At 34.5% G+C, this 25,881-nt stretch overlaps 5 protein-coding genes across 7 annotated transcripts; all 5 read right to left on the reverse strand.

The window, feature by feature from the left end:
* Positions 1 to 292: 292 nt before the first annotated feature.
* Positions 293 to 4,399, reverse strand: LOC103846367 (phenylalanine--tRNA ligase beta subunit, cytoplasmic). 3 transcript variants are annotated; one of them, XM_009123280.3, is made up of 20 exons: positions 4,208 to 4,399; positions 3,938 to 4,013; positions 3,800 to 3,855; positions 3,623 to 3,720; positions 3,424 to 3,556; positions 3,236 to 3,351; positions 3,035 to 3,101; positions 2,846 to 2,887; positions 2,620 to 2,661; positions 2,433 to 2,509; positions 2,239 to 2,365; positions 1,986 to 2,153; positions 1,746 to 1,874; positions 1,561 to 1,662; positions 1,333 to 1,464; positions 1,160 to 1,234; positions 963 to 1,070; positions 796 to 891; positions 632 to 715; positions 293 to 550 (listed from the first exon to the last, which is right to left on the reverse strand). In XM_009123280.3, the coding sequence occupies exons 2-20, from the start codon at positions 3,993 to 3,995 to the stop codon at positions 482 to 484; spliced, it is 1,779 nt and encodes a 592-aa protein (XP_009121528.1). In that variant the 5' UTR covers positions 3,996 to 4,013; positions 4,208 to 4,399; the 3' UTR covers positions 293 to 481. The 3 variants fall into 3 exon arrangements, with proteins under 3 accessions (XP_009121528.1, XP_018511211.1, XP_033138448.1); XM_018655695.2 differs by having other exon boundaries at positions 3,938 to 4,011; positions 4,204 to 4,315; XM_033282557.1 differs by having other exon boundaries at positions 3,938 to 4,008; positions 4,204 to 4,313.
* Positions 4,400 to 5,588: 1,189 nt separating this feature from the next.
* LRRII2 (protein NSP-INTERACTING KINASE 1) lies at positions 5,589 to 8,890 on the reverse strand. Its single transcript, XM_009123281.3, has 8 exons — positions 8,266 to 8,890; positions 8,012 to 8,144; positions 7,863 to 7,934; positions 7,632 to 7,775; positions 7,454 to 7,525; positions 7,312 to 7,371; positions 7,136 to 7,233; positions 5,589 to 7,049 (listed from the first exon to the last, which is right to left on the reverse strand). The coding sequence occupies exons 1-8, from the start codon at positions 8,360 to 8,362 to the stop codon at positions 5,821 to 5,823; spliced, it is 1,905 nt and encodes a 634-aa protein (XP_009121529.1). The 5' UTR covers positions 8,363 to 8,890; the 3' UTR covers positions 5,589 to 5,820.
* Positions 8,891 to 15,661: 6,771 nt separating this feature from the next.
* Positions 15,662 to 18,136, reverse strand: LOC103846369 (pentatricopeptide repeat-containing protein At5g15980, mitochondrial). The gene has a single exon (XM_009123282.3). It carries the CDS (start codon positions 17,882 to 17,884, stop codon positions 15,932 to 15,934), a length of 1,953 nt encoding a protein of 650 aa, XP_009121530.1. The 5' UTR covers positions 17,885 to 18,136; the 3' UTR covers positions 15,662 to 15,931.
* A 242-nt stretch (positions 18,137 to 18,378) lies between these two features.
* LOC103846370 (stress-induced protein KIN2) lies at positions 18,379 to 19,498 on the reverse strand. Its single transcript, XM_009123283.3, has 3 exons — positions 19,180 to 19,498; positions 18,812 to 18,880; positions 18,379 to 18,692 (listed from the first exon to the last, which is right to left on the reverse strand). The coding sequence occupies exons 1-3, from the start codon at positions 19,231 to 19,233 to the stop codon at positions 18,618 to 18,620; spliced, it is 198 nt and encodes a 65-aa protein (XP_009121531.1). The 5' UTR covers positions 19,234 to 19,498; the 3' UTR covers positions 18,379 to 18,617.
* Positions 19,499 to 22,353: 2,855 nt separating this feature from the next.
* On the reverse strand, positions 22,354 to 24,495 carry LOC103846371 (S-adenosylmethionine decarboxylase proenzyme 2). The gene is made up of 4 exons (XM_009123285.3): positions 24,335 to 24,495; positions 24,186 to 24,254; positions 23,801 to 23,956; positions 22,354 to 23,724 (listed from the first exon to the last, which is right to left on the reverse strand). The coding sequence occupies exon 4, from the start codon at positions 23,610 to 23,612 to the stop codon at positions 22,506 to 22,508; it is 1,107 nt and encodes a 368-aa protein (XP_009121533.3). The 5' UTR covers positions 23,613 to 23,724; positions 23,801 to 23,956; positions 24,186 to 24,254; positions 24,335 to 24,495; the 3' UTR covers positions 22,354 to 22,505.
* Positions 24,496 to 25,881: the final 1,386 nt, after the last annotated feature.

The raw sequence follows: 25,881 nt of genomic DNA on the forward strand, positions 1-25,881 counted from the left end.
TGCAATCATGTAGTTATAGTACTGATTTAACTATTGTTTTTTCTTTCGTCAACTTCTTATTTTAATTTGATAAAACACACACAAATCGTGTAGAAATACTTGAATAAATTGTGGGTTGACCTTGAATCCTCTAATGTTTGAAATAAACCTCAATGACTGGCTGTAGATCCTGGCTTCGAATCTTATTGTGTGAACAAATCTCATGTGAATACGTTTGCACACACTGCTTCTCCAAGCAACATAACAAGCTACGTGTTATCTTTTCCAACGCTAGTGTGCATACAAAGTTGCAAACTAGCCTCCATTTAACAGTCAAGTATAGAAATATGAAAAGTATGTCTATGCAAAATCGCAAATACTTTAATCCATCAAATGAAAAAGCTAATATATTTTGTAGGAACAATCCTCTCTTTATCCTCGAGACAAATAAAATCGAGAATTTGTAACAGTTGAGCACATATCCAGATATAGTCGAAGCTTTCTAAAGGAGAGCTTCAATGTCAATCTCCACGAAAGAGCATGGATCAGTGATGTCAAAGTTGTTCAAAACCTGAAGCAATAAAAAACAATCAGAAACCAAACGCTTGATATGAGGATTCCTTATAATCAAAACAAGATGAAGAAAGTGTACCTCAGGATGCACGATTCCAAAGTTACCAACATGTTTCCCTTTGCAAATGATACTGGCTTGTCTACCAGGTAAGAACTCAGGTTCCTTTCAGATTAGTGCCAAAAAAAAAAGTTTAGTCTCTGCGTTTGGTAATCAAAGACAATGTAACTCGTAAAAAAACTTACTTCAGAGCGGTTTATACAGTATCCTATAATGTCACCGTCTGGTTTAAATGGGACTCCCATTACTTCCATGACTCTATCGACGAGGCCATGTATAAGCTGAATCATACAGATAAGATTTTAAGCATCATCCATGGCTAAGACAAGTGAGCTGGGAAAAATTTATATACCTCAAATCCAGAAGTAGCACCACAGTGTAGTGCAGCTAGATGGCGGCGATTGGATGCACCGACGTCTTTTGTTTCATCCAATAAGGTCACGTCCCCTATTTCATAAATCTTGAAACAAAAATAAAGAAATTGTAACACAAGAGACTTCAAATTCAGGTATGGTAATTGGAGAAAGGACGGTAAACCAAAGCGTTTACCTTGATAGGTTTAGGGTGCTTATTGTTAGAACCAACTGTCTTCAGTATTCCATGCATTAGCCTCGTTCTTACTACCTGTTAAATCAAAACAAAGGGAAGGTAAGTAACCAGAAGGATGCAAGAAAATGGCCAATGAGTATATATATATGAGAAAAAAGGTTTTGGATAGGCACCTCGAAATCAGCACCCCGTGGGTTCCCAATTATAACAGCTGAGTTGTCATCTTTTCTGTTTAGCAATTCAAAGTTTTCCTTGTGCGAGCACAGTATCCATGTCAGAACCTCGGTGTACACATTCATCGCAATCTAAAAAGTGCCAAACATGATCAAGATTACCCTCTGTGAGATATAAATGCTTTACTGTAATGGGATATAAACGAAGCAAGTGGAAGTGCTCGCAACCTCTAATCTGAGAAGATCGGTGAGCTCATTCAAAGGCAGAGGTTTTATCGAAGCAGGCATTCTTGTTGGGATGTTATTGTAACCATAGGCAATGGCGACATCCTGGCGAAATATAGCCAAAGCTATTAATAGATGACATGGATACTGTGCCATCACCGAATAAAGGTCTTATTATAAAAAGTTACCTCCATAACATCACAAGGGTGGAGCACGTCGCTTCTGCTTGGGGGTACATGCACCTTTACGAGACCTTGGCCATCACTAGACGTTGATCTCTCAGCACGCAACTGCATACGGTTCAGCAGACTTGTAACCTGGCGGTTACACATGCCATTTCACAGTACAAAAGGATAAGTATCACATGGGGCCTCAAAGAGAAAGAAACACACACACACAGCAATAAAAAGGAAAATCGCTTTTAATACCTCTTCCACCTCCAAAGAGACTCCCATTAAGTCAGTGATATAAGAGAGAGGAACTTCCATATCGTAGACAGCTAGATCCGGATAGATGTATGACTCTCCGCTGTCATATTTCACCTCAACAGGCTCAATCTCAAATTTCTTCTCACAATATTCAGAAAAGGTTGTAACCTGAAAAAACAAAACGGGATGGTGAATGATCATTGAAACATTATTCATTTAAGTATAGTGACTGTTGACTTGTCAAACGCATTACCATTGTATTCAAAACTATCTTGGCCTTGGTCAAATCAGTTGCTGTGCATTCAATGAACACATTCTTTGTCTGCAGGCTAATTGCTGAATGTGCACCATTGATAATAGGTGGCAAGGACAACACCGTTCTGCAAATGTTAACCTTCATTAGTTTCAGTTGATACAAATAGTTTACTGCGAAGAACCATTAAATACCTTTTACTGTCGTATAAAACAGGGAAGACGGGTGAGCTCTCAATTATGTGTAGATACTTCTTCAACTTCAAATCGGACTGCAAAAAAAAGAATCAAAATAGTCATTAATAAGGTATTTCTTGAGAACGGTTTTAGTCGGAGTAAATATTCAGACTCACATGAACCAAACATTTCATTAAGGATTTACCTTATAGAATTCCATTAGTTCGTCAGCCCTGAAGCTCTTAGTCTGTGGCAAGAGATTGGTATTAGCCAGGGTAACAAATACAAAACCATCTTTGATAACATGTTATCATAAAAAAAGAACAAGTGCGATAAAACTATCTGTCTTTATCAGCATGTTGATGCAAATGCTATAAAAAGCTAGAAATAAAATTTCATATCTATACAAGTAGCAGAGAAAGGCAACTTACTTGCTTCAAAGGTACAAAATTTATATTCTTTGGCGACAAAGCCTGAAAATAAGAAGCAAATACCACAGTCTCAATGGCCTACCCTAAAGGCACATATAGAAAGAAATAGATTGTATATAAGTTTGAGCATCATTTCCGCTACAGAAATGACACCAAACAAGAGCAGTAGAGGAAGAGTAGAACACTCACCTCATATGTGAAAGGGCCTTGTAATGTATCTAAGTCATGAGTTCCAATAGCAACCAGGGATCTTCGCCTGAAATATGCAGTGAAGACAAAGTGAACATCACACAATTTGCAGAAAATATTGGAATAAATTTAAATGCAATCCACAGAGATATTTGCAGCTAACAAAAGATCGTATCTGAAACTGACAAATAACATATATACCTGCAAATGTTCTGATGTAGCTTGTCCTGAAGATCAATAAAGCTGTTGTAACGAGCCTCATCGAAAGTTACCCCTCTTAAAACAGCACAGACAACAAAAGGGCGAATCTGAGATGTCTGCAGAAAGAAAAAAAACATTAGTAACACAGAAAAGAAAAGCAAAAGGAGGTTGTTAAGATATACACACACCTGATCAGATCTAACATTCATCCTAAGCATATTGTCCTTGCCAATGTCAGAAAGCCTGTATGTTGGTATCTCCTGCTTCTTGTTGAAAATGCGAAGAGCTTGAGCAATCCCTTCAAGGCAGAGCAAATCGTACCTGCAATGATTAAGATGTATCAGACTCTTCTTTATCAAAAACAAATGCAGATGGTTTTTTATTTACCTGTTGGCAGGAATATCAATCTTGTAGATGGTTTCTTCGTCTTTACCAGCTTCTTCTTCGATATGCTTTTCCTTCCTGATTATTGCTTTCTCAGTAGTCTAGTCATCATTGCACAAAAGAAAAAAAATTAACCACGAAACCAAACAGAGAGAGAGAGAGAGGCATTGTTTCACTCACCACATCATCAAGCTCAATACCGAAACGGAAACACAGATCATCAAACTCTTCCCGAGCTACACAGTTTTAAAAAAAAACATAACGGAATCAAACAAACAAGAAGTGAGAAAAAAAAGGAAAGAGTTTGTTAGAGTTTACTGTAGGATTCTCCAAGGGCAGCGAACAAACGGTCTCTTCCCACATTCACCGTCGGCATTATCGGTTTTTTTTTTACCTGCCAAAGACAAAAGATGAAGAAAACCTAATCTAAGCATGTCGCCAGCTGCTACAAGACAAGATCTGAGTATATTACAATCGATCGGGAGAGAAAGTAATCTCCAATTCACAGTATTCGACAAGTAGCTAGCCTAACGGATTCAACCAGTTGACTAACAGGAGATGACGGTGGGAGATTGAACGGAGACTTACAAGCTAAATTTGGCCGGGGAGTGTTGAACCGCGGGGGCGGCGGCGATGCAATGAGGATAGGGATACGCGCGAGTGGAGAGACTGAGGAGAGCCGGAATGAAAAAAAATAAAACGAGACTTTCTTTTAGGTTAAATAAATAAATGTAGTTTTCGTTTTGCTTAGCATTAATTATTTATTTAATTAATCAACATCATTACATTATGAAGATTTGGTAAACTTAAGTTTTTTTATTTAGGTGGGCTGGGCTGGGCAGGTTGAAGAAATTGACAAAAATAAAAAATCATAAAAGTTACCCAGTAGTCAAAAAAGCTAATGCATATGTGGTACTTCAACTCAAAAAAAAGTTTATATGATATTTTTTTATATTAATTGAAACGCATTACAATATTTTTTAGTAAATATATGTCATCACTAAAATAATTCTTAGAATTCTTGGAGAAATAAATTGGTCTGTATAAATATATAGTAATTTTTTTATTAAAATCATCATGTTGATGAAAAAATATTAAACATAAATTCATTATTAATTTTCTTCATTATTTTTTAAATAAAAGTTACAGAATTGCCTAATGTAGTTAAAGTATATATGTCAATTAATGATTTTAAATAATAAATATTTGATAAAAGTTAGTGTATCTTCTATCATATTTGTTTAATTTTAAACTATTAAAATAAATTAAACAAACATATTAACCATATAAAAAATTAGATTTTTCTGTTTATGTTATATTTTAAATTTAAAAAATGACTATAAATTACTAAAACTGTTAAAAAATTTCACATTCAAATTTTGTGATCCATTATTTAATTTTTTGTTATGAAATCATATAAGTAGAAAGTTTCATTTAATAAGTATTAAGATTAAAAGATATATATATATATATATATATATATATATATATATATCATTTTTAGTTAAACTATATACCATATAAAATATTTTTTTTAATTTAGAAATGTACTTTGAACAATGTTTTTTTTTGATAAAAACTTTGAACAAATATTGTCAACTTAATTTAAGAAAAAATATAAATTACTAAAACTATTAATCCCACAATGAAATTTTTGTACAAATGATAAAAAAAACATATGAATAAAAAGCATCATTTATTAGATATTAATATAAAAATATACTATATACATATGTAATTATCATTTAAATTTCATTATATACCATATCAAATAGAAAAAATATTGTTTGGATTAATAAAATTTATTTATATGTTTGCACCAATTTAACTATATATGTAATAATTAATATTTTTTTTAATAATTCAATATATTTTTTTATTTCATAATATGTAAAATATATATAATAAATAAAATGATTTATATATATAAGGTTCATTCTGCGCAAGACGCGGATTATATAACCTAGTAAATATAATAAATTGCATTCTCAAACTTGAAACTCCCAAATTATAAACATGCAAATCCAAGAAAACAACTATGGTCTAGTTCTAACTCCAAAGTACAGTAAATCAAAACTTCTTACATAACAATTTAGCCTATACAATTACTGAGACACCACTCCCAACCAAAAAAAAAAACATTATATTATACAAATAAAAAAGAGAAATAAGAATGCTTCAGATTCAAGAAACATAAAACTTCATCTAGGACCAGAGAGCTCCATAGCTTGCGCAAGTAAAGTAGAGTCATCAGTAAGATCAGAGTATCTATCCGAAGACGACATCAACTCATTAACCCTACCGTGGCTCCCTTTCGAACCACTCTCCGATCTCCCCTGAGAAGCTTCCCATCTCTCAGCAAGCCCATCTCCTTCCAGCATCCTAACAACCTCAGACATCTTCGGTCTATGCCCAGGCAAATACTGCGTGCACAGCAAAGCCACTCTCACCATCTCTTCCAGCTCAATCTCATCGTAGCTCTTCTCATCCTTCAGCAGCTCTTTATCCACAAGCACCTCGAGCTTCTTCTCAAGATGTAGCTTCTTAACCCACTCCAGCATAGCTCCTTTCTGGTTAGCCGCTTTACCGAACTCAAGAGCTCTAAGGCCCGTTACAAGCTCGAGGAGAAGAATCCCGAACCCGAAAACATCGGTTTTCTCCGAGGATTGACCGGTTGATAGATACTCAGGAGCGATGTGACCTACCGTGCCTCTCACGGCAGTTGTTACATGAGTGTCTTGGTGATCAAGGAGCTTAGCTAAACCGAAGTCACCAACCACAGCTTCACAGTAGTCGTCAAGAAGTATATTAGCTGCTTTGACGTCGCGGTGGATGATCTTGGGATCACACTGCTCGTGGAGATACACGAGCCCTCTCGCTGCTCCTATAGCTATCTTCTTTCTAACGCTCCAGTCGAGAACAGGTTTAGCTTTCATTCTGGAAGCTACGCTTCCGTTAGACATGTAAGGGTAAACAAGAAGCTTCTCGGCTTGCGTGATGCAGAAGCCGTAGAGTCTTAGGAGGTTACGGTGAACGGCTAAGCTGATCATTTCGACTTCTGTCTGAAACTGAATCTCTCCTCCTAACGCGTTTCCGTCTTTGAGACGTTTCACCGCGACCACGGTGTTGTCTGTGAGTGTGCCTTTGTATACGTTCCCGTAGCCTCCTTTACCTAAGAGGTTCTTGCTGCTGAAGTTGTTTGTAGCGATCTGAAGCTCCCTGAAACCGAATCTCCTTAGGTTTCCTAGTGAGACTTCCTCGTGATGATGATGCCCATCTTTGACATCAAAGAATGTGGTGTTTTGGTTATGTCTTTGTCTCCACCAGAGAAACAACCCAACAACAATGAAGATGAATGATATAATCCCCACGCTGGATCCAACGGCGATTGCCATTTTGTGATTCTTTGGTCTACCAACGTATAAAGGAGCTTTTAAGAAAAAGAGAAAGCAGTTGTTAGTAATGCATATGATCGTACCAAGATTGAAGTGTGTTCAAGTACTTTTTGCTAGTTACCTCTAGTTTCATTCAAGTTCATAGACATTGGTATCAATGTAGTTCCGTTGCAGTCTGGTTCCTTACCAGTGGGACAGATCAGCGGGTTCCCAACGATGCTGTGATCAGAGCGGAAACAGTTATAGCTGACCAAAGGCTATAGAAAGAGTGAGAGACATTGAGAAAGAATGAATCACCTAAAGGTCTTTGCAGCAAATCTTGGGACTGGACTACTAAGATTGTTGTATGACAAATCTCTAGGAAAAGAAAGACCACACATTACATTAAATGACTCTATTTATGAACGGGCTAATGTGAACTGAAAATGAATTTGCTTACAGTAAGGCAAGTTGAGTCATGTTGGATAGTGACAGAGGAATAACTCCAGAGAGAGAATTGTTGTTAAGTCTCCTGATCATACACATTATGACATAAATCAAGAACACAAACTTTTTTTTGTGCACAATCAAGAACACAAACTAGGAGATCTTTTAAACAACTTTGATTATATTCTTACAGATATTGTAAGCTTGGTAGATTGCCTAGTGAAAAAGGAATTTCACCGCGGAAGAAGTTATCAGAGAGGTCAAGAGTCTCAAGCCTTGTAAGCCTACCAATCTCATAAGGGATTTTTCCTGTTATGTTGTTGTTCTGCAACAGCCTGCAAGAGAAAAGAAAAAACTCATCAAAAACATACACAAAAAAAAAAAAAAATCAAAATGATTTTAAGTAAACAGTAAGTACTCACACAATCCGAAGATTTGTTAAGTTGGTAATGCTTGGAGATAGTGTACCAGATAAGTTCTGACTAGGTGTGCCCCTGTAATAAAAAATTAAAGCATTTCCTATTTTTACTTCACATTAGAAATGAATGTAATGATGTAAAGTGAAACTTACAAGCCAATGACAAAGTTTTCTGAAGAACAAGTGACCATTGTCCAGCTACAAGGATCAACAGCATCTCTATCCCAGTTATCAAGAACACCATGAGGATCATGTAATGAGGCTTTTATGTCCATCAAAGCTTGCACTAAAGAAATATTCAATTCCCACATTAGTTTGGGATCAAGAACTACAAAAGTGAGGAATACCAAAAAAAAACTAGAAAGTTAAGGAGTGAGACTGAAGATTTAAACTTTATGATGACTTACCTTCAAAGTTAACTCCTTTGGAAGAAAGCAAACCGCTCACAGAGCAGAGAAGGCATGAAAATGCCAAGAAATAAACTAAAGATCTTCTCATCATCATAAGTATAGTACTCTCCTTTGCTGAAACAGAGAGAATGAGAAGAAAAGAAGATGCACTCAGTTTACAGATAATTTGGTATTTGATGGAGATACAGAGAGAGTGAGATAGATTGGAATAATCAAACAAGATGCACTCAGTTTTTTTTTGCTTTTAGATTTGGTTTAAATTATAAACATTTCAACATCAAGAAAATTTGCTTTATATGGTAGAAGAAACCCACTTCACCAAAAGCATGATCTTTATTTAAAAAGAATTATTTTTTATGTGTCAGAAATGAAATTAAAAAAATGGAAAAGAAATATCAGATTCATTGGTAGTCTAAAGTGAAGTTCATAGCATGCTTGTCGATAAAGCTTTTGTGTGTGGGGAGACCGTTAAAAAGTAATAAACTGATATTAAAAATGTAAAAAAAAAAAAAATATTTGCCCATATTCTTGTAAAGGACAAGAATAGTCAGTAGAGCAATTTGTATTTCAAAAATTAACAAGGGTAGAACAGGATATCAGAATATTGTTCTTTTGCTAGCTGCCACCCTGTCATGTTTTTGTCTATGGTTTCTTGTTTTATTTTAAAATATATGTTTTCACATTTTTTCTTTCTTTCCTTGTCATTTCTATTTACAATTATATAAATGTTTCTTATATGCGTTCCAAGAAATATGTTTCTTATATACTGAAGAATACTGATGGAAATAAGTTATTCGAATTGAATGGGATGCTTAACACTGAAATTTTATATGTTTTCACAACAAAACAGATAAAAATTAACTTGCCAGTTACAAATACAAAACAGAAAAAATCAACATGTCCATGCAACTTTTTTTATCCTCGGTATAAATATGTGTACATGTAATGACTTTAGGGTAATGCGCTTTTGAGAATGTTAGAACTTCGATGAGAAGACTATATAGGAAAGAAAAAAAAAAATACAGTACTCTCAAGAAAATTTGTATACTTATTGATTTTGTTGCCCACTCAATCTTGAGCATCTTTGTCTTCTCGATGTGTGGTAAACTGGTAATACGAAGATATTAAATATAACGATGCGCCAGTAATTAGTATTCATCCTTAATTTTGGAACACGCTAATTTAAGGCTTTCTAGTGGAGTATAATGTGTGGGTGGTTAAATGCGTAAAGTATTCTGTCTCTCTATTTTGATGGTTCAGTCCTTGCCTGAATTTTCTTTCATTTGTGTGGAATACTTTGGCCTTTTGCATGGAAAAGGAATAGATTCGAAATCCTACTAAAAGCTAAACGACCATATCTACCTTTCATATATAACAAAATGATCATCAATTTTTTTTACTATAAAGTTTTTTCTGAACATTCGAAACAAAAAAGACTTTAAGTCTTTAACATTTTACAGCTACAAGTTAAATTTACTATAAGATATTTGATATGATGTACTAATAGATTTATACATATGTATATATACAGATTTGTTTGAGAAAATTTTAGATAATAAGATAACCCATAAGCCAAGCACAAGACATTAAAAATTTAACCTTACAATTTGTCCAAACTGCTTGTCCTTATCACTAGGTGTTGTCTATGTGTGAGTTGGCAGTTATATTGTGACAAGCACTTGCATCTGTTGAAAATATACATATACTATATAGTGTTAAAACAAATATGATTTATTTTAGTCTTAAGTTAAATTTTTCTTATATTTTTTCTTATAATCCAGGCATTTCGGACACTCCGAAAAAAACCAGACTAGCGTCTAAATACACCTTCCCAGAAAACATCTTAGAATGCCACCTTTTTCACCCTATTTTAATCGGCGGTGGCCAACGAAATTTGAACCCGGATCCATATTGGAGTTTTTCTTTATATTATTCGTTAAAACTTTTACAAAGACTATCCACAAATTAGAGAAGATTATTTTTATTATATTAGAATTTTAGTAGAAACTAAGCAATTTATACATTAGTTTGTTTTCACGATGATAAAAACATTATACATTCTGAAAAATTGATTTAATACAAAATGGCAGTTTTAATGAAATTTTAGATTATCTTCACTGCATTCCTCTATTTTACCTCTAAAATAGAGCAACTCTGAAATAGAAATATATTTTTTTCCAGTGTATTCCTTTATTTTTATCTCTAAAAGATATATTTTCAAAATGTTTTATTTTAATTTTATAACAAGTACTACCTTTTACTTATGAAGTCGATAATTAACCCCATCTACTTTTAACTTTTACAAGATTTTCATTGAATTATGACTTTGTTTAAAGAAAAATTTATTTAAAAGACTATTATATAAATAAAATGTGTGATTGATCTATGTTTATAGAAAACTGTATTTTTTACAAAATAGTTTTTTTGGTTATAACTATAAAAATTTAAAATTAAAGAACTATTTTATATAAAAACTATGATTCTATAATGGAGGAATGCTATTTTTGATTCTATATATAGAGGTAAAAATAAAAATATCTATTTTAGAAGAATGAATAGAGATAGGTTGGAGTATATTTTTTTTTCTAGTATAGCATTTAGAAATGGAAATAGCAAGGGGTAGAAAATCCTCTCAAATGCGATCTTAGGGTTACGTGAGGGCAGTTGACAAACTAAAAGGGTTATGTGAATACTAACCTATCATTTTTTGTCTCTCAAACTAAACTATACGTATTGTTCATTTGCCAGCATATTAACCAAAATTTGAAAGCGTAATTCAAATAATCTTTACTCATTTCTCATGTCAAGAATCAATTACATAATAATATTATTTTGTGTCTAGTTTTCCATCAACAAAACAAATATTGTTGGAGTAATATGTATCACCCTGATCACACATTAAAATGATTTTCTAGCATCCTAATTATTCAAAGATATTCATATTCGTACATTATGGTTATCTTCATAGATGCGTACCGAACTGTAAACAAAGAAGAAACAAACAAAATAATATTCTTGGTGAACAATAGTATACTAGTTCAAGAATCACTTTCCCAAGCGTCATTCCTAGTCAAGTTTGTATAGTTTGGTCCACGTGACACGGTTTCTTAAAACTCGATTTATGAGAATCAATCATTTATATTTAATGATTTTCTCGTCGATTTGACGTTTGATGGAAAATGGGTTCTGTAAATTTCAGAGGAAACGAAATAAAAATCATATATACTGTAATATGTATAAGAATATAAGATTACAAAACATGACATGAGATATTGTGCAGAATGCAAGATAGAGAAAGATGGTTCCAAACTTCAGTCCTATGCCTGAGGGCTGAGGTGGTGGAGGAAAACTGTATCAACTTCAATAATGTTAGGGGAATAGTATCTGATGACATTATATTATATTATTGGCCTCTCTTCTTTGAATTCACAAATTGCTTCGTTTGATTTATACTACCACAAGTTACATTTATAATAAATTTGATACAAAACTTGTGGTCGCAAAAATAGGTATTTCGATTAAAACAAAGATACAATTGTTCATCTTTCCATTGGTTTAAACTCTATAGTAGAAACTGCATTTTACTATTCCTTTTTTTTTTAAACTACTATTCCTTTTCTTTGTGTTACTGAAAATACTCACGTGACGGTTTCTCATATATGTTCTCATATATGAGTCAAGAATTCATGCTAAGAAGAAACTAAATTAAAATGGTTACGTATATGTATAGACCAAGATAGGGGTATATATAAAAAGAGCTACATTGAAGTTTATCGTTTTTTTAATTCGGGTTTTCGAGTGATCTAATTCGTGTATGACGATTCAAACTATTTATGCGATTTACAGCATTACACTGCACATGTACGCTTGGCAATGTATATACTACATACCCGATTGTCTAAGGCTTTGTTTTACTCATTTAGAGTTTTGTATTTGTTTTTTTAGCTCACCTAATTGTCATCAATTAGTTCCATAAAAAACACATTTATATTCGTATCAAAGTGTTTAAACTTGATTTAAGCTTAAAGTACTAGTTTGCTTACATTGTACTAAAACATTGTTTAATCAAACAAATAGGATTTCAAAATAAAGGCGGAGAAAAAGGAAAAAAAAATCAAAATTGTATTAGCAAACATAAGAAAATAATCAAAACTGCGTACTTGCATTAATAAAAACGTGGGCTTTGATTGATTAACATTTGGTAAATTGTAATCGCTGAGTAATGTTGCGAATTTAATAGTTAAAAAGATGATAACACTATTAAAATACAACGCAAAGTTGAAAGGTATCTAATAGTTTGACAAAAAAGAAAGGTACAAGCATATGGAATGTTTTTAGCTTCCCCTTTTCGAATACTACACTTAAGCCTTTCTAAAACAGAAAATGTAACAGAGGATATAATGATGTGGAGGAGGAAAGACGATGCTTTCAAACCAGTATTTAAAACTAAAAACATTCGAAATTATATTTGAACAACATCGAATAAAGTGGCATGGTGCTATTAGAGTTAACCGGAATTGTATCGTTGGTTTAGTATAAACCGTGTAACTAAACCGGTTACTCTGTAATATATAAACAGAGTAACAAACTTTGTAACTAAATAATATAATCATTTGTCACTTTCATCTCATCTTCTTCGATCCATCATCTTTTTCAATTCCTTTAACATGGTAGCACCGTATCAGAGCGCTGAGCTCAAACTCAGTTCTCGACCTTCATTTTCCACATTACTCATCTTAGATCATGCGTTTCCTAAGCTCTACTTTGATCTTTTCATCACAATTGAGTTCTGAAATGGCGTGGCATTAAACCGACAATACAATTCCGGTTAACTCTAATAGGTGCAAAGGAGTTGGTTTGCACATATGATAGTTGATACCTAAGTTTCCCTTATGCATATAGCTTGTGAGGCATAGTTACTTATCAACAGGAAATAACAATGTCAAATGAATTACATGTTTAGTTGGAATGCAACTTTCCACAAGAACCACGTTTGAAGAAGACCTCCAAGCTTGGTTTGCCACATCTCTTTAGAGTGTTAAAATCTTTGCTATTGGTAATTCAAGCTGCATTTGATGTAAATATGATTTTAACTGAATTAACATAGTAAAAAAAACTAAGGTGACTGTTACTGCGAGTCATCAAGTAGACAATGACAAAACAAGTTATAATCATATTGTTTCTTAGAAAGTTAGAAGTACAAACCGATGAAATCATGTCAGTTTGAAATTAATATTGGGTTCCTTTTAGATAAATTTGTCAATAATTGTATTTTGCATGGATTATTGGAATATAATTATTATAACCATGTCTTGTCGGCCCATGAAAGTGATTCATCGAAGCAGCTTGCCATCATTTCCCTTATCTATGTGATTATTACATCAAATCATGACAATCTTAGTTAGCTTTAATGTGTTGGTTATTCAGAAAGAAAACACAGTTGCTCGAAAAGTTGTAGCAGCATCCAAGACGATGATATTATAAATGTAACTGGTGCTACGTATTGAACTATAAATCATCACAAAGTATATCTGACATTTGAAAAATTAAATGATGAACTAAAAAAAATACTATGGAAGGTTGTTCTATAAGATTTTTTTTAAAGATTAAAACGGTCTAACAGTTGATTAGTTATATTGCTCTTCCATTTTTTGTACGTTAAGAAACTCATGAGTCATGATCATTGTCTTTGACTTCTTGGGATGTTTCGGACATCTCAATTTGTCTTGAACAGTTAAATCATATGTTTAATGCGTTCGGGATTCACCTAACATACCAAACGCTATGCTTATTCAAATCATTGAATTTGGTTAAACAAAAGGTAACATTTCATTTTTATCACTCATAGGCATAGCCAATTAATAGCCTAGCAATTTAACAAATTTTACTTCAATAGATATCAAACAAATTCACAATGATCGAATCCACCAGAAGTCACCTCTCATAACAAATCAGTTGTCTTGTCTCGAGTCATCCATGATATCATACGAAATCAGATACTTGACACACACTCTCGCAAAACAGTTCGAAGGCTGGAATGATTAAGTGTATTTCAGACTTTATATATTTTCTAATGTAAATTTTTTTTTTTGAGAACTAAATAATAATAACAAATGCAAATATGATTTATTCAAATAATATTTTCAAAGAATCTCCATATATTGATTTGTGCTATTAACATATAAATTTTTTTAAACCGTTTATCCATTTTACCAAAAAAACCGTTTATCCAGTTGAAATAAAACGGGGGATTGTTTAATAATAATTTTTTGTTTTCAACTACCATATTACATGTCTTTTAGCCGAAAAAACTACCATATTACATGTGTCAGTAGGTTTGACTTTTGTCTCAATATTGATAAAAATGTTTTAGTTTCACTCCATTTGTATTTTTTGGACGATTATTTTTTCAAGCTAACAAAACTATACATGAATCCTACGATCATCCCTAGTATACATATAGCTCATTTAAAAAAAAATTGATACATGCGTAAATATTTGATTTTACATTATCTGGTCCCAAGCAAGCAGGTAAACTAGTTTGCATTTTCCTTTTGTGCAAAAGCTTAGCGTGGCTTAGACAATTGAATGTTTTCTTTTTCGTATTCTTTTTCCTTTTTAGCTTTTCCCGGGAAAGTGATAGAAACTTTGTCTCCTCGTTGAAACATGAAACCTGCTCTAACATTCATCTTTCTTCTAACCAAAAAAAAGAAGCATGTTAGGCTTTGCTTCAAAACCCAGGAACCCGCCGGATGGATCCAAAGGTTTGAGAAACGGTCCCCCTTTTGCAGAATAGCAACTCATCATACAGGAATGATGACACATCCCTCTCCTTCTTTCTTTCTTCCACTCTTTTGTCTCATTTCTTGTATGAACATCCATAAAACCTTTGTCTTTATATGTTGCTACATCGCTCTCTCGCCGATCTGTTCCTCCTCGTCCAGTCCTTTTACTTCTCCTCACTCTCTGCACAAAAATTCAAAAAGACTTTTGCAGAGATGATGCTATTTTAACAATGAGAATGGAAACGGTACAAGTTTTGAAACATCTGCATTTTAGATATCAAAGATTGTGATATATCTACAAGAACTAAATAATTTCAATATAGAAGGCGACAAAGACCAGCACTACGATTGGTTTGTGGCTGTGGTGGTCCTGTATCAATAATCAGAAAAGAACAAAGACTATAGAAACTACCCTTACGTTATCTTCTGCTCTGCTGAATTAGATTTGGTATCTACATCTCTAAGGCCCATGACCATATACAAAAGGCTTGATTGATTCTCTACAACAGAAGTGAGGCTTCTTCCATTTTGATACCCTAAGCACTTGCCAATGTGGAAAACAAGTATCTAATCCATAGGCAACAGAGAAAAAAACTTAGAAATGAAAGTAGAATCACATACAGATCTTGTTACTAATGGTCAGAACAATCATGGGCATCCATTGTAGATCCAAGAAGCAGAAGATGAAAACTTTTGTAAAATAAAAGAACCAGAGTAGCTTAAAATTATTTTGCCAGTGCACCAAGTTGATGAAGACACTAAACTGGTGAATGGTGATGATACAAAAGGGAACAGTAGGAAACTCTCTTGCCAACTTCTTGTGAATCAAATGACCAGAAACAAAAAAGAACTTGGTGGATTGTAAACTAAAACTGGAGCTAAGAAGAAGCAGCCAAAGGTTCCTCTACAGCAGATCCATCAGCTTTCATGGAGTAGAAGAGTTCAAGAACATCTGGATCATTACGGATATAGTCTGGGCACAAAGAGAGTAGATCCTGCGCCTCACTGTGCCTTGCAGACTTCATCATTGTTTCAAACACACGCATAACCACCGAGATAGATGGGAAATGATATGAGGTTATAGCCTTGAGAAAACTGTAAGCTTCGGAGCTTGTTCCAGTTTTCGAGAAGTAACTCATGAAAGGGTCAACGAAAGGAGGGAACCCATGATCTTTCATCATTGGTAGAAGACTCAAAGCTTCTTCAAACCCACCCTCACTAGCAATCTTCTTCGTCAGTAGATTACGCACCAAACACTTGTACGTTCCATGAAGAGGTTTGACCTGATTCTGCTTTACTTGTGAACTCAAAACCTTGTACGCATCTCTTACCTGATTCTTGTTGCAGTAAGCATGAACCAACTTCTCAAACGCATAACCAGCATTTGACACTACTCCCTCTTTGCCAACCATTTTCTCAAAACTCGCTAAAGCTTCCTTAAGATCCCCGGAGTCACAGTACCCTTCAACAAGAGAAGCCATTGCCTTATCATCTAGCTTAGTCCCAGATGCTTCCATAAAGTCTACAAGCTCATCAGCTTCGTCTTTCTTTCCTTTACGACTAAGCTCTGATGCAATCATCCTCTGCAGATCACTACTTGGGAGATATCCTCCTTTCTTCATTGCTTTCAACACCTCATTGCTCTCAGCAACCCTATCCACGCTTACTAGGGACTTTAACACAGACTTCATCATACCATCCGTCAAAACGTTACCGTTTTTGGTATACGCCTCCACAGCTCTCGAAAACAACTCCGTATCTAAAACCTTGGCGGTCACAATCTTCTTAAGCAACAAAGATAAGCACTGTGAGGTCGGTTTGTTACTACCTGCCATAGCAATCTCAAACAAGTCAACAGCTTCTTCAATCAACTTACTCTGGCAAAACCTCGTAGAAACCGTAGCATAAGTCTCAATCTCCACCTCGTAAGCAGCGCTCTTCATCTCTCCAACCACGTTCTGAAACCTATCTAGAAACTTCTCCCTCCCCAAAACTCTAGCCACAGCGTTATACGTCTTCTCATCATGCTTAAAGAGACCAGACTCATCAACCCAACGGAAGAACAACAAAGCCTTCCTAGGCTCCACGTCAAGACTCTCCACAATCATCTTAACCAAATCACTCCCAAACTCAACGTTTAAATCTCTTATCCGCTTCTCCACGTCATCACTCCACTCTTCCTTCTCCACGACCTTACACACCTTAACACAATCATCATACGAGGGATCTAAAGGGAAGAGCTTTCTCAGCCTTATAAAGTCTTTCTCGAGCCCGTCTTTACGAAACTTGTCGCCGACTTTATCTCTAACGTTAGCGGACAAGCCGTGACCTTTCCTCTTCATGGAACTAACCAACCCCCAAAACTCGTCGACGAGCCCGTTCCCAGCGAGGATACGAAGCATCATGTTGTAGCTTTTCGAGGTGGGAGGAGAAGCCTCTTTGGCCCAATTGAAAAGCCTTTTAGCGGCGTCGGGGTTTGATTCGAGCTTTCTCAGAACTTTTAAAGATAAGTCTTGGGTGAGGACGATGGAGCTAGACTCGAGCTCTTGCTTGATCTCGTCTTCGGAGCTCAATCTGGTGAAGATGTCGATCACGGTGGCTTCGGAAGCGGACTTCTCTGTTTTAACCGCGGGATCGGAGGAGAAGGTTCGAGTCGTGATTGGGGATCGTAAGCGAGGAAGATCTTGGCTTTGTTGCGGAGATCTGGGTTGGGAACGTGTGTGGAGGAAGGAAGAGATGGATCGGGTTGAAATGGAGGGTACCTGAAAGTGAGGAGAAGGAGAAGCACGGTGGATTCTGAGAAGCAGCAATCGCCATTGTTGATATCTCATCTCTGATTGGATCTGTGGATCTCGAAAGGTTGAGTCTTTTTGAGAAGGAGGAGGAACAGCGATTGAGAAATGTTTAGGGTTTTAGTGAGGATTTTGATTTTCGAGGCGAGGAAACACAGCTAGATGAGACAGAAGGTTCCATTTCGATGACGTGGAGGGAAAAAAAACTTATAACTCGGGTTTTTGTGGACTATAGTTTTTAATTAGATCAGTATTTGCTTCAGGCCTGATTGCTTCTGTATTTTTCTTGTTTGGATTAGGGATTATTCTGTTTCTTTGGGCTTTTTACCCAATATCAATATAATTTTCTGAGTGTTAAATAAAAAGTATCAAGTTTTTATTTTCTTGTCTTGTGTATTTTTAAGAATGTTTTCTCTTTCTCTAATCCAAGTACGGTTTCTGTAACTTTGGTTTATTAATTTGATTTAACCAACATGCATGAGAAAACTCTAAAACATGAGAGGAGGAAGGTATATAAGTATCAAGGGAATGAATAATGAAGATAAGATATTTTTGGAACTTTAAATTATACATGTTTATTAGTTGGAAACTAAATACGTAAACATCCAAACATACAAATCTAAAGGGAGAAACATTAATTCAAATTTAAAAACACTAAACACAACAACAACAAGAACAAACTTTGACGAAGATGAGAATCAATACTCCCAATTTTATTTAAGTCCAAATTTAAAGGATTATTGTATAACATCCCACTTTGATTTCGAATCCGCTACTTGTTCATGCCGGTCTTCTCCTTCACAACATTGACAGCTCCCCCTGCGGTCTCCGATATCTTCTGTCCTGCCTATATAAGTAATACATATATATAGTTACAGTATAACAGATATGAGATCCATGAACATGTGAAGTAGATACGTATATTTATATACATATATGATTATATCATATGTATGGATCGCTTACGGTTTGAGCAGACGCTCCAGCAGAGGTAGCAGCATCCTTGACCTTGTCCATCAGCACATTAGACTTCTCCTATACACACCAAACGTATTTGTTGTGATATATAACGAATTTAAAAAAATTATCAACCAAGCTATATATATAAGATATTTATATAGACTGAAATATAGTCGTTTACTAAAGTTATATGCTACTTCCTGCTTCAAAATATATAGGATTTGTTGGTTCAAGAAAATTTATTGAGCAAGCTTTTCTCTATTTTTTTTTAGAAAGTGATTTTTTCAAATTTAGATAATTAAATGTGGTTGCCACGACTGTATTTTCAACCGCATCAACAACATTTGATCAAAGTATTATAGGGAGAAAGAGACCTCAGCACGACCAGCGGCTTGACCGGCTTGGAAGCTTTGCTTGTTGTCTGCCATTTTTCTTAGGAAGATATTTTTTTAGATGAACGTTGATGTGTTTTATGTTTTAGATTTGATGATGAGAGATGTGGGCTAAGAGTTTGTATTTATAGACCAAATACAGACACCTTTGTGGTACCATGTGTAATCTGAAACCAAGTCGGCGAGGTTTAGTGGTTCGTTTAGTTTTGCCTAACGTCGGTAGCTGTTTATTGGCGATGGTGAATTCCAAGTGTCTATTTTGGGACTGATATGGATATCAGAACTCTATGTATGTGGTTCTCTCGCATCAATATAACTCTTTAAAAAATATCTCGAATATATATAGATATTACGTAGCATTATTTCGTCTTCTAGTAATTTCTAATCTTTTGAACAAAAAAAAAAGTAATTTGTAATCCAGTAGAGATGCAGCTAAGTCTATGGATGTAATTAGAAATATGTAACGTGGGGTTTGTTGCATATGCGTTTGGCAAACATATTTCGTGTTATCTTTTGCGAAGAAATTATAAAGTTCGTGCGTTATGTGAATCCGGAACCATACAAAACACATGATTTAACTATTTTCAAACGAGAAGAAATGAGGTGTTTGGGAGACAATGATCATATATTATAATCAAACATATATGAGAAAAAGAAGCTTTACTATTATTACGTTCACGGCATAGTAGACGGGGAAATAGTTAGACGCACGCAGTTGTGTTCGGCTAGTTATCTGTTGCAGTTGCCAAACCAAACCCACCCATATTTCAAACTTTTATGAATCATGAATTTCTAACTCAAATCTAGTTTGAATGAAGAAACCGGTACAAATAATTCATATATATATATAAATATATTCTGCACTATAAGAGCATCTACAGAAACAACTTAAGAATTTTAAATATGAAGTTTTGCATACTTCGAAAACAATTTCAAAACTTTAAAATTTTAAATTCTTTCATATTTGAAGTCCTACTGTACAAAACTTGATATTTGAAGTTCCTTAATTTTAAGTCTTTATACAGTTATATGTTTTTCAAATTATCTTTCTAACTTTTATAGTCAATTTGTCTTTATAATTTTTAATCTTATGCAAAATACAATTATATTAATTACAGTAAAGCGAAATATTATACAAAACAATATTACAATACACATTTAATACTAACTACAAATCAAAGATACAAAAATATAAAATTGTATGAAATTTTTTATTACATAAACACGAAAGAACACGATTTTAACAACTTTTAGCATGTAATCTGCAAATAAAAACAAAAAGACTGTTATTATTTTCAAATGCATGTAATATGCTATTAAAATGTATCACCTTGCTAATTATAATGTGTGTAATATTTTTTGTTATATATTTTATTGCTAAATAAAAGTTTCATGATTTTTGTTAATTATTATCAATAAAAAAGACCATAGTAAAATATCTATCTTATTAAAACTCAAGTACAAAATTGGAGTGTTTGGAGACTTGAATAGGACTTTTAAAAATTTAGAGTGTTTGGAAACATGGATTGCAGTCTTTTAAAAAAAATATTTTTGTTTGAAAACAAGGATAGTAGTATTAAGAAAAAAAGTAATGGGCTTATGTTTTTTAAAAAAATTGAAAGTTATCTAGACCACTTTTAAAATATACCAAAATGGGTCAATCTAATTCTTTAAAAAAAAAATTTCTAAACTAACCATAAAACAAAATTTAAACTTTATATACATATTTCAAATCAAAATAATAATTCAAATTTGATTTATATCAAAAATTGATTCAAAAATATACATATATTCAAAAATGGATTTTTACTAAACTATTTTTCAATAACCATTATAAAAAAATATTGTCAATATATATAAGAAAAATATAATACAAAGCCCAATTTGAAATACCAACTCAAATTATGGTTTTCATATTTCATATTAAGTTTTAAAAATATAATATATGTAATTATTTATATGATGGTATGTATAAAATACTATTAATTATATGATTACTTATATGATGGTACATATAAAATACGATTAATTATATGATGATAAAATACGATATATAATAATGACTAGGGATGGGCTTTTGGATACCCATACGGGTTTAGTTCTGATCGGTTTGTATTTTGGGTTTTCGGGGTCAAAGATTTCAGCCTTATTAGAATGTTTCTAAATTTTGGTTTGAGTTCGATTTGGATCTTTGCGGGTTTGGTTTGGGTTTGGATAACTAATTTAAACTATTTTTAAAGTCTTAAATCATTATATATTTTAAATTTCTCAAAATGTATAAATAAAATAATATATTACGTATAAATTTGAATAACATATGTCATAATACTTAAGTTTAACATATCAATTGGCTTGATTTAAAATTTTGGATACGAAATCAATAATTATTTTAAGTATTTTTGGTGATTTGAGTATACTTTAACTATTTCAGATATTTACTTTTGACTATCTATATATATTTTCAAGTATTTAAACCAATTTAAAAGTATCATTTTTGATGTTTTATATACGTTAAATCTAAAAATAATTAATATATATAAGTATATAAATCTATTTTTAGATAAATTCGGATACCCAAATACTTCGGTTCGGATCAGATTCGGTTCTCTAAATAACAAAATTTTGAATAATTAGAATATTTAATCAATTTATGTTTGTGTTTGGTACTATATCTTTGGATCGGTATCGGTTATGTTCCTCAGATTCATTTTTTCAAATCCTAATAATTACATGAAAAACAAATATCAACATATTTTTCAAAATATACACCCGCGCGCCTGCGCGGGTCAAAATCTAGTAAAAAATTAAAAATAAAGTTTGAATTTTTTCTTTTGGAGATACTCCAAGTCATATTTTTGCCAAGTGATGTTGCTTTTGGAGATACTCCAAGTGATGTTTTTTTCTTCCAATTATGAAAATTAACTAGGTATTTTTAGTTACCATGCATGTTGACTAAGATTCTCATGTCATCAACGCTAAACCAGAACAATGTGTTACGAGATATAGTCAAGTAAACGAATCAGAACGGAATAAGCGTTCGGTGGTTGTCGTTGTGTGTATGCATATATATACGCAGACTCTTTAGATAGAAGCTGACAACAATGCCACTTTATGAAAAATGGATAATAAGGATTTACACGATTGTACAAGCCTTCATTGTATCACGAAAATGGTCTTATTGATAGATATTTCATAATATTCGATCATCTGAATACACAGAGACCAAACACAATTATTACTGGTTTTTAAGGAGAAAAAAACACAAAGGCAACATTATTATTTGAAACAACAAAACTAAACAAAAGAGCTTAGATTCCCTCTTCCTTCTCGTCCTCGCTAGTGCAGCTACTGTTGCTGCTCCACTCACATTTCAAAGTCGATCTCGGAGAACCACAGTACATTCCCAGCTTCTCGAACCTCTGATATATCACTGTTCCTCTCTCTTCTCCTAGAGACTCCACAGTTGTCTCCCTGCATCCGTAATCCTCCAGGTCCACAGAGAGACCAGAGTGGTCGTAGCTCTTCTGTGCGACGCTAGAGTGCACCGCTACTGAGAATTGCTTCGGCTCGAAGCAAGTTAGCACCCTTGAGACGAGTTGGCTCAAGTCCATGGTCGTGAAATCGTACCCCACTGCCTCAAAGCTAGCGTAGCTGAATCCATCTTCAGGGGTCACATGGATGGTGGAGATGGCGTCACCTTCGACGCTGTTCATCGAGTAGCCGCAGGGCTCGAACTCAAAGTCGCAGATTTGGGATTGAGGAAGTATCTTCCTGATACCAGAGTTATCCGTCATGGAGCCAGCAGAGCTCGACTCGTTCTTGAAGAACACAGATGCCTTGTCTTTATCCAGACCAGTCATACACATCTCGAGAGTGTAGACATTGTTGTCGCCGTTAGAGTTCTTGGCAGGAGCAGAAGCAGAGTAAACATGCCACTTCTTGGTTTCATCATCATCACCCATCAAGTACGCAACACTGCTCAAACCCATCTTAGCAAAATGCCCATCGAGCACAGAAACCTCTTCAGAGAAGTTACGGTGAGGGAACGGCTGACCTCCAGGGCAGAGGAAGCTTCCGCGAGTGTACCTCACGGACTTAACCTCGAGAGAAACCCCACCGGCCAACCTCAAGAGCGGCTCGATAGAGAGGAGGAGCTTCGTAGTCCCGCAAGTCTTGATGATGATCTTGTAAGGGAAGATAAAGAGGCTGGACTCGGAGAGGACGTAAGAGTCGAGTTCATCGTTGGAGAGAGAGGAAACGATGGTGCACTCAGCTGGTGCGAGGATCTCGTCGATCTGAGATTTGGACAAGGCCCGGAGTCCTTTCCCGTGAGTGTCGAGGAAGAGACTCGGCTCGAAGAAGGAGACTTCGAGACGCTTCTCGTAGCCTTCGAACCCGATTGCAGAGAGTGACATTGTGAGAGGAGGAAGTTAGGAACCAGAGCTGAAAGTAAACTGAAATTGTAAAGAAAGTTAAACTACGAGGACTGTCTGAACTGAATGGTACTCAGGATGGCCTCTTCGCGCACTGCAACACACAAAACAAAAGGATTGTTATTTAACATTATTACAAAGGCTAATAACATGTTGAAAGGGTGACGTACGTTGGAGTAAACAGAAGATTTGAATTTCTTGATGCCACCGTTGGGACGAACGTCTTCAATGCTGTAACCGAGGGGAGCTTCGTAACATAAGGAACTAGACGACGACGACTTTTTATTACCACCTTTCGATTCCATCATAATCTCATTCACGCTCTTCTGTAACCACAACACAAATCTCACATTAGAGACTAATCATAATCAAGGTCGTGAACATGTAACACACATAGAACATTCAATGTTTCTGCATATCAACCGAATCATATGATTATCTAACAACATAGAACATTTTAAGTGATTCAACAATACAACAAATCCAGATATCTCACGAACACATTATCAGATTATTTCATCAGATCTAATTACAAAACGAACGTCAGAGACTTACATGTATATGAATATATTGATCTCGATCTGGAGTTTTTCGATCTCTTCTTTGTGTTCAATCAAACGAAACCTGAAACGATAAACAAACGCCAGATTCAATCAATCTATCGAAAAACAAGATAGATCTCTATGAAGCTAATCAAAACCAACCTGACTCAGAGAAAACCTCGAAACCCTAGTTTGTTAGCCGCTTATGATTTGGTGATGATGAAAAGAAAATGAGCTTTGTGAGATTAGGGGGGGAGTGAGTTGTTTATATAGGCTCAAGGTCAGATACGTTTGTGAGGCTATTAGGTCTCCGCCGAATGACGTTATTGTCCCTCTTGTTGGGCTTTTTTACGAAAAGCCCCCTACTCACTTTTGCTTTTTGTGGAAAGATTGTAGGCGGTGAGATTTGCGTGACGATTCTTGGCCACACGAATTAAAGTGCAACAAATCTTTTTGTTAATTAGCTTTTAATGTCAACAAATTAACTACTCAGTTTAAGATTTATTTATTATTAATACTATAAGTATCACAAAATGTCAAAAATTATATAAACGATACACGCCTTGACACGTGTATTATTGAAGTAGCTCACGTTCAAGGCTTTGGTATTTGGGACGTTTCTTGACCACGAAAAGATCACAGGGATAAATCGCGACTATTCCTGGCCACGAAAAAAATATAACAGCGGATGATTGATTTGTTATAAGTTAAAACAAGAATATTTGATTTAATTTAAAGATTAGTTAGCGTTTTAGATCTGAACCACAAAAACTGCTGTTAAAGAAAAGAGATGTATCGGCCAATTATATGATGGCACGTGTAATATTCGAGGTGACACGTGTCGTGTTTGAGACGACACGTTCAGATTTCGATACTCACAAGAAAGAGACAGGTGCGAAGAACGTGAGCTGTTTACGTTCTTGTTGGGCCCCCAGAGAATCTAATTCTGTGCGGGTAGAACTCTCTTTTCGGTCTATTGGCAATGACCAAAATGGCCCTGTTACCATCGTCTTCGCGTAGGTCAAAAGCGAGGTGGAAAAGTAAATAAAGTAACCAATAAATACGTGCTTTTCAATCAAAACTCGCCAAGAATTAAACAAAATGAGAAACACAGGATTATATATAGTGTGCCAAAACTAAAAGTATTCTCGCATATTCACTTAAAAAAAAAATAATTAGTAAGCGAACACTTTTGAAAGGTTGGTCAACTAACTAGCGTTTTTGGTAGAAATAACTGCTTTTATCAAGAGTTACTGGAATGTCTATGTTTAGACTCGTGATGTACGTGTCGTGTCGCACACAAGAAAACAAAGATTAGTGATGTACGTGTATTAACCTATAACTTTTGCGTTTTTTTCATGCATGAATACAAGTATAAAGCTATCAGCCTATCATGTACAGTAAACAATGCTGTTTTCCAAATAAAACTTAAAAGTTATATATGCAATTGTGTTTCTAGCATTCAACATTTCTTTCTTATACTTCCATTAGCTCGACTTAGTTCAAAACCATGAGTGTTAGTACCATTTAGTGTATTTAACATGAATCTTAAAATGTGCTACATATACTGCTGTTTCTTACATGTAAAACTAGTATAGTACATATAACAGCAAAACACAGAGATAACTTGATGAATCCAAACTTATTTTTTACAGAAGAAAGAAAAACTACTACCATTTCTTCACAAAATGAGTTGCGAACAATAATGA

The sequence above is a fragment of the Brassica rapa genome, chromosome A10, assembly GCF_000309985.2.
Source record: "Brassica rapa cultivar Chiifu-401-42 chromosome A10, CAAS_Brap_v3.01, whole genome shotgun sequence".
Taxonomy (NCBI): Eukaryota; Viridiplantae; Streptophyta; class Magnoliopsida; order Brassicales; family Brassicaceae; genus Brassica; species Brassica rapa.

Bases quoted from the DNA above. Each gene is read 5' to 3' on its own strand.
- LOC103846367 (XM_009123280.3), bottom strand. From the start codon at position 3,995: ATGCCGACGGTGAATGTGGGAAGAGACCGTTTGTTCGCTGCCCTTGGA. The intron at 2,662-2,845 runs GTAAGTTGCCTT...CTCTTGCCACAG, and splicing joins ATTTTGTACCTTTGAAGCAA to ACTAAGAGCTTCAGGGCTGA. The intron at 716-795 runs GTAAGTTTTTTT...CTAATCTGAAAG, and splicing joins ACTGTATAAACCGCTCTGAA to GAACCTGAGTTCTTACCTGG.
- LOC103846370 (XM_009123283.3), bottom strand. From the start codon at position 19,233: ATGGCAGACAACAAGCAAAGCTTCCAAGCCGGTCAAGCCGCTGGTCGT. The intron at 18,881-19,179 runs GTCTCTTTCTCC...TGGTGTGTATAG, and splicing joins AAGCCGCTGGTCGTGCTGAG to GAGAAGTCTAATGTGCTGAT. The intron at 18,693-18,811 runs GTAAGCGATCCA...TTACTTATATAG, and splicing joins CTGGAGCGTCTGCTCAAACC to GCAGGACAGAAGATATCGGA.
- LOC103846369 (XM_009123282.3), bottom strand. From the start codon at position 17,884: ATGAGATATCAACAATGGCGATTGCTGCTTCTCAGAATCCACCGTGCT.
- LRRII2 (XM_009123281.3), bottom strand. From the start codon at position 8,362: ATGATGATGAGAAGATCTTTAGTTTATTTCTTGGCATTTTCATGCCTT. The intron at 8,145-8,265 runs GTAAGTCATCAT...ATATTTCTTTAG, and splicing joins CAAAGGAGTTAACTTTGAAG to TGCAAGCTTTGATGGACATA. The intron at 7,372-7,453 runs GTAAGCAAATTC...TTCTTTTCCTAG, and splicing joins ATGACTCAACTTGCCTTACT to AGATTTGTCATACAACAATC.
- LOC103846371 (XM_009123285.3), bottom strand. From the start codon at position 23,612: ATGTCACTCTCTGCAATCGGGTTCGAAGGCTACGAGAAGCGTCTCGAA.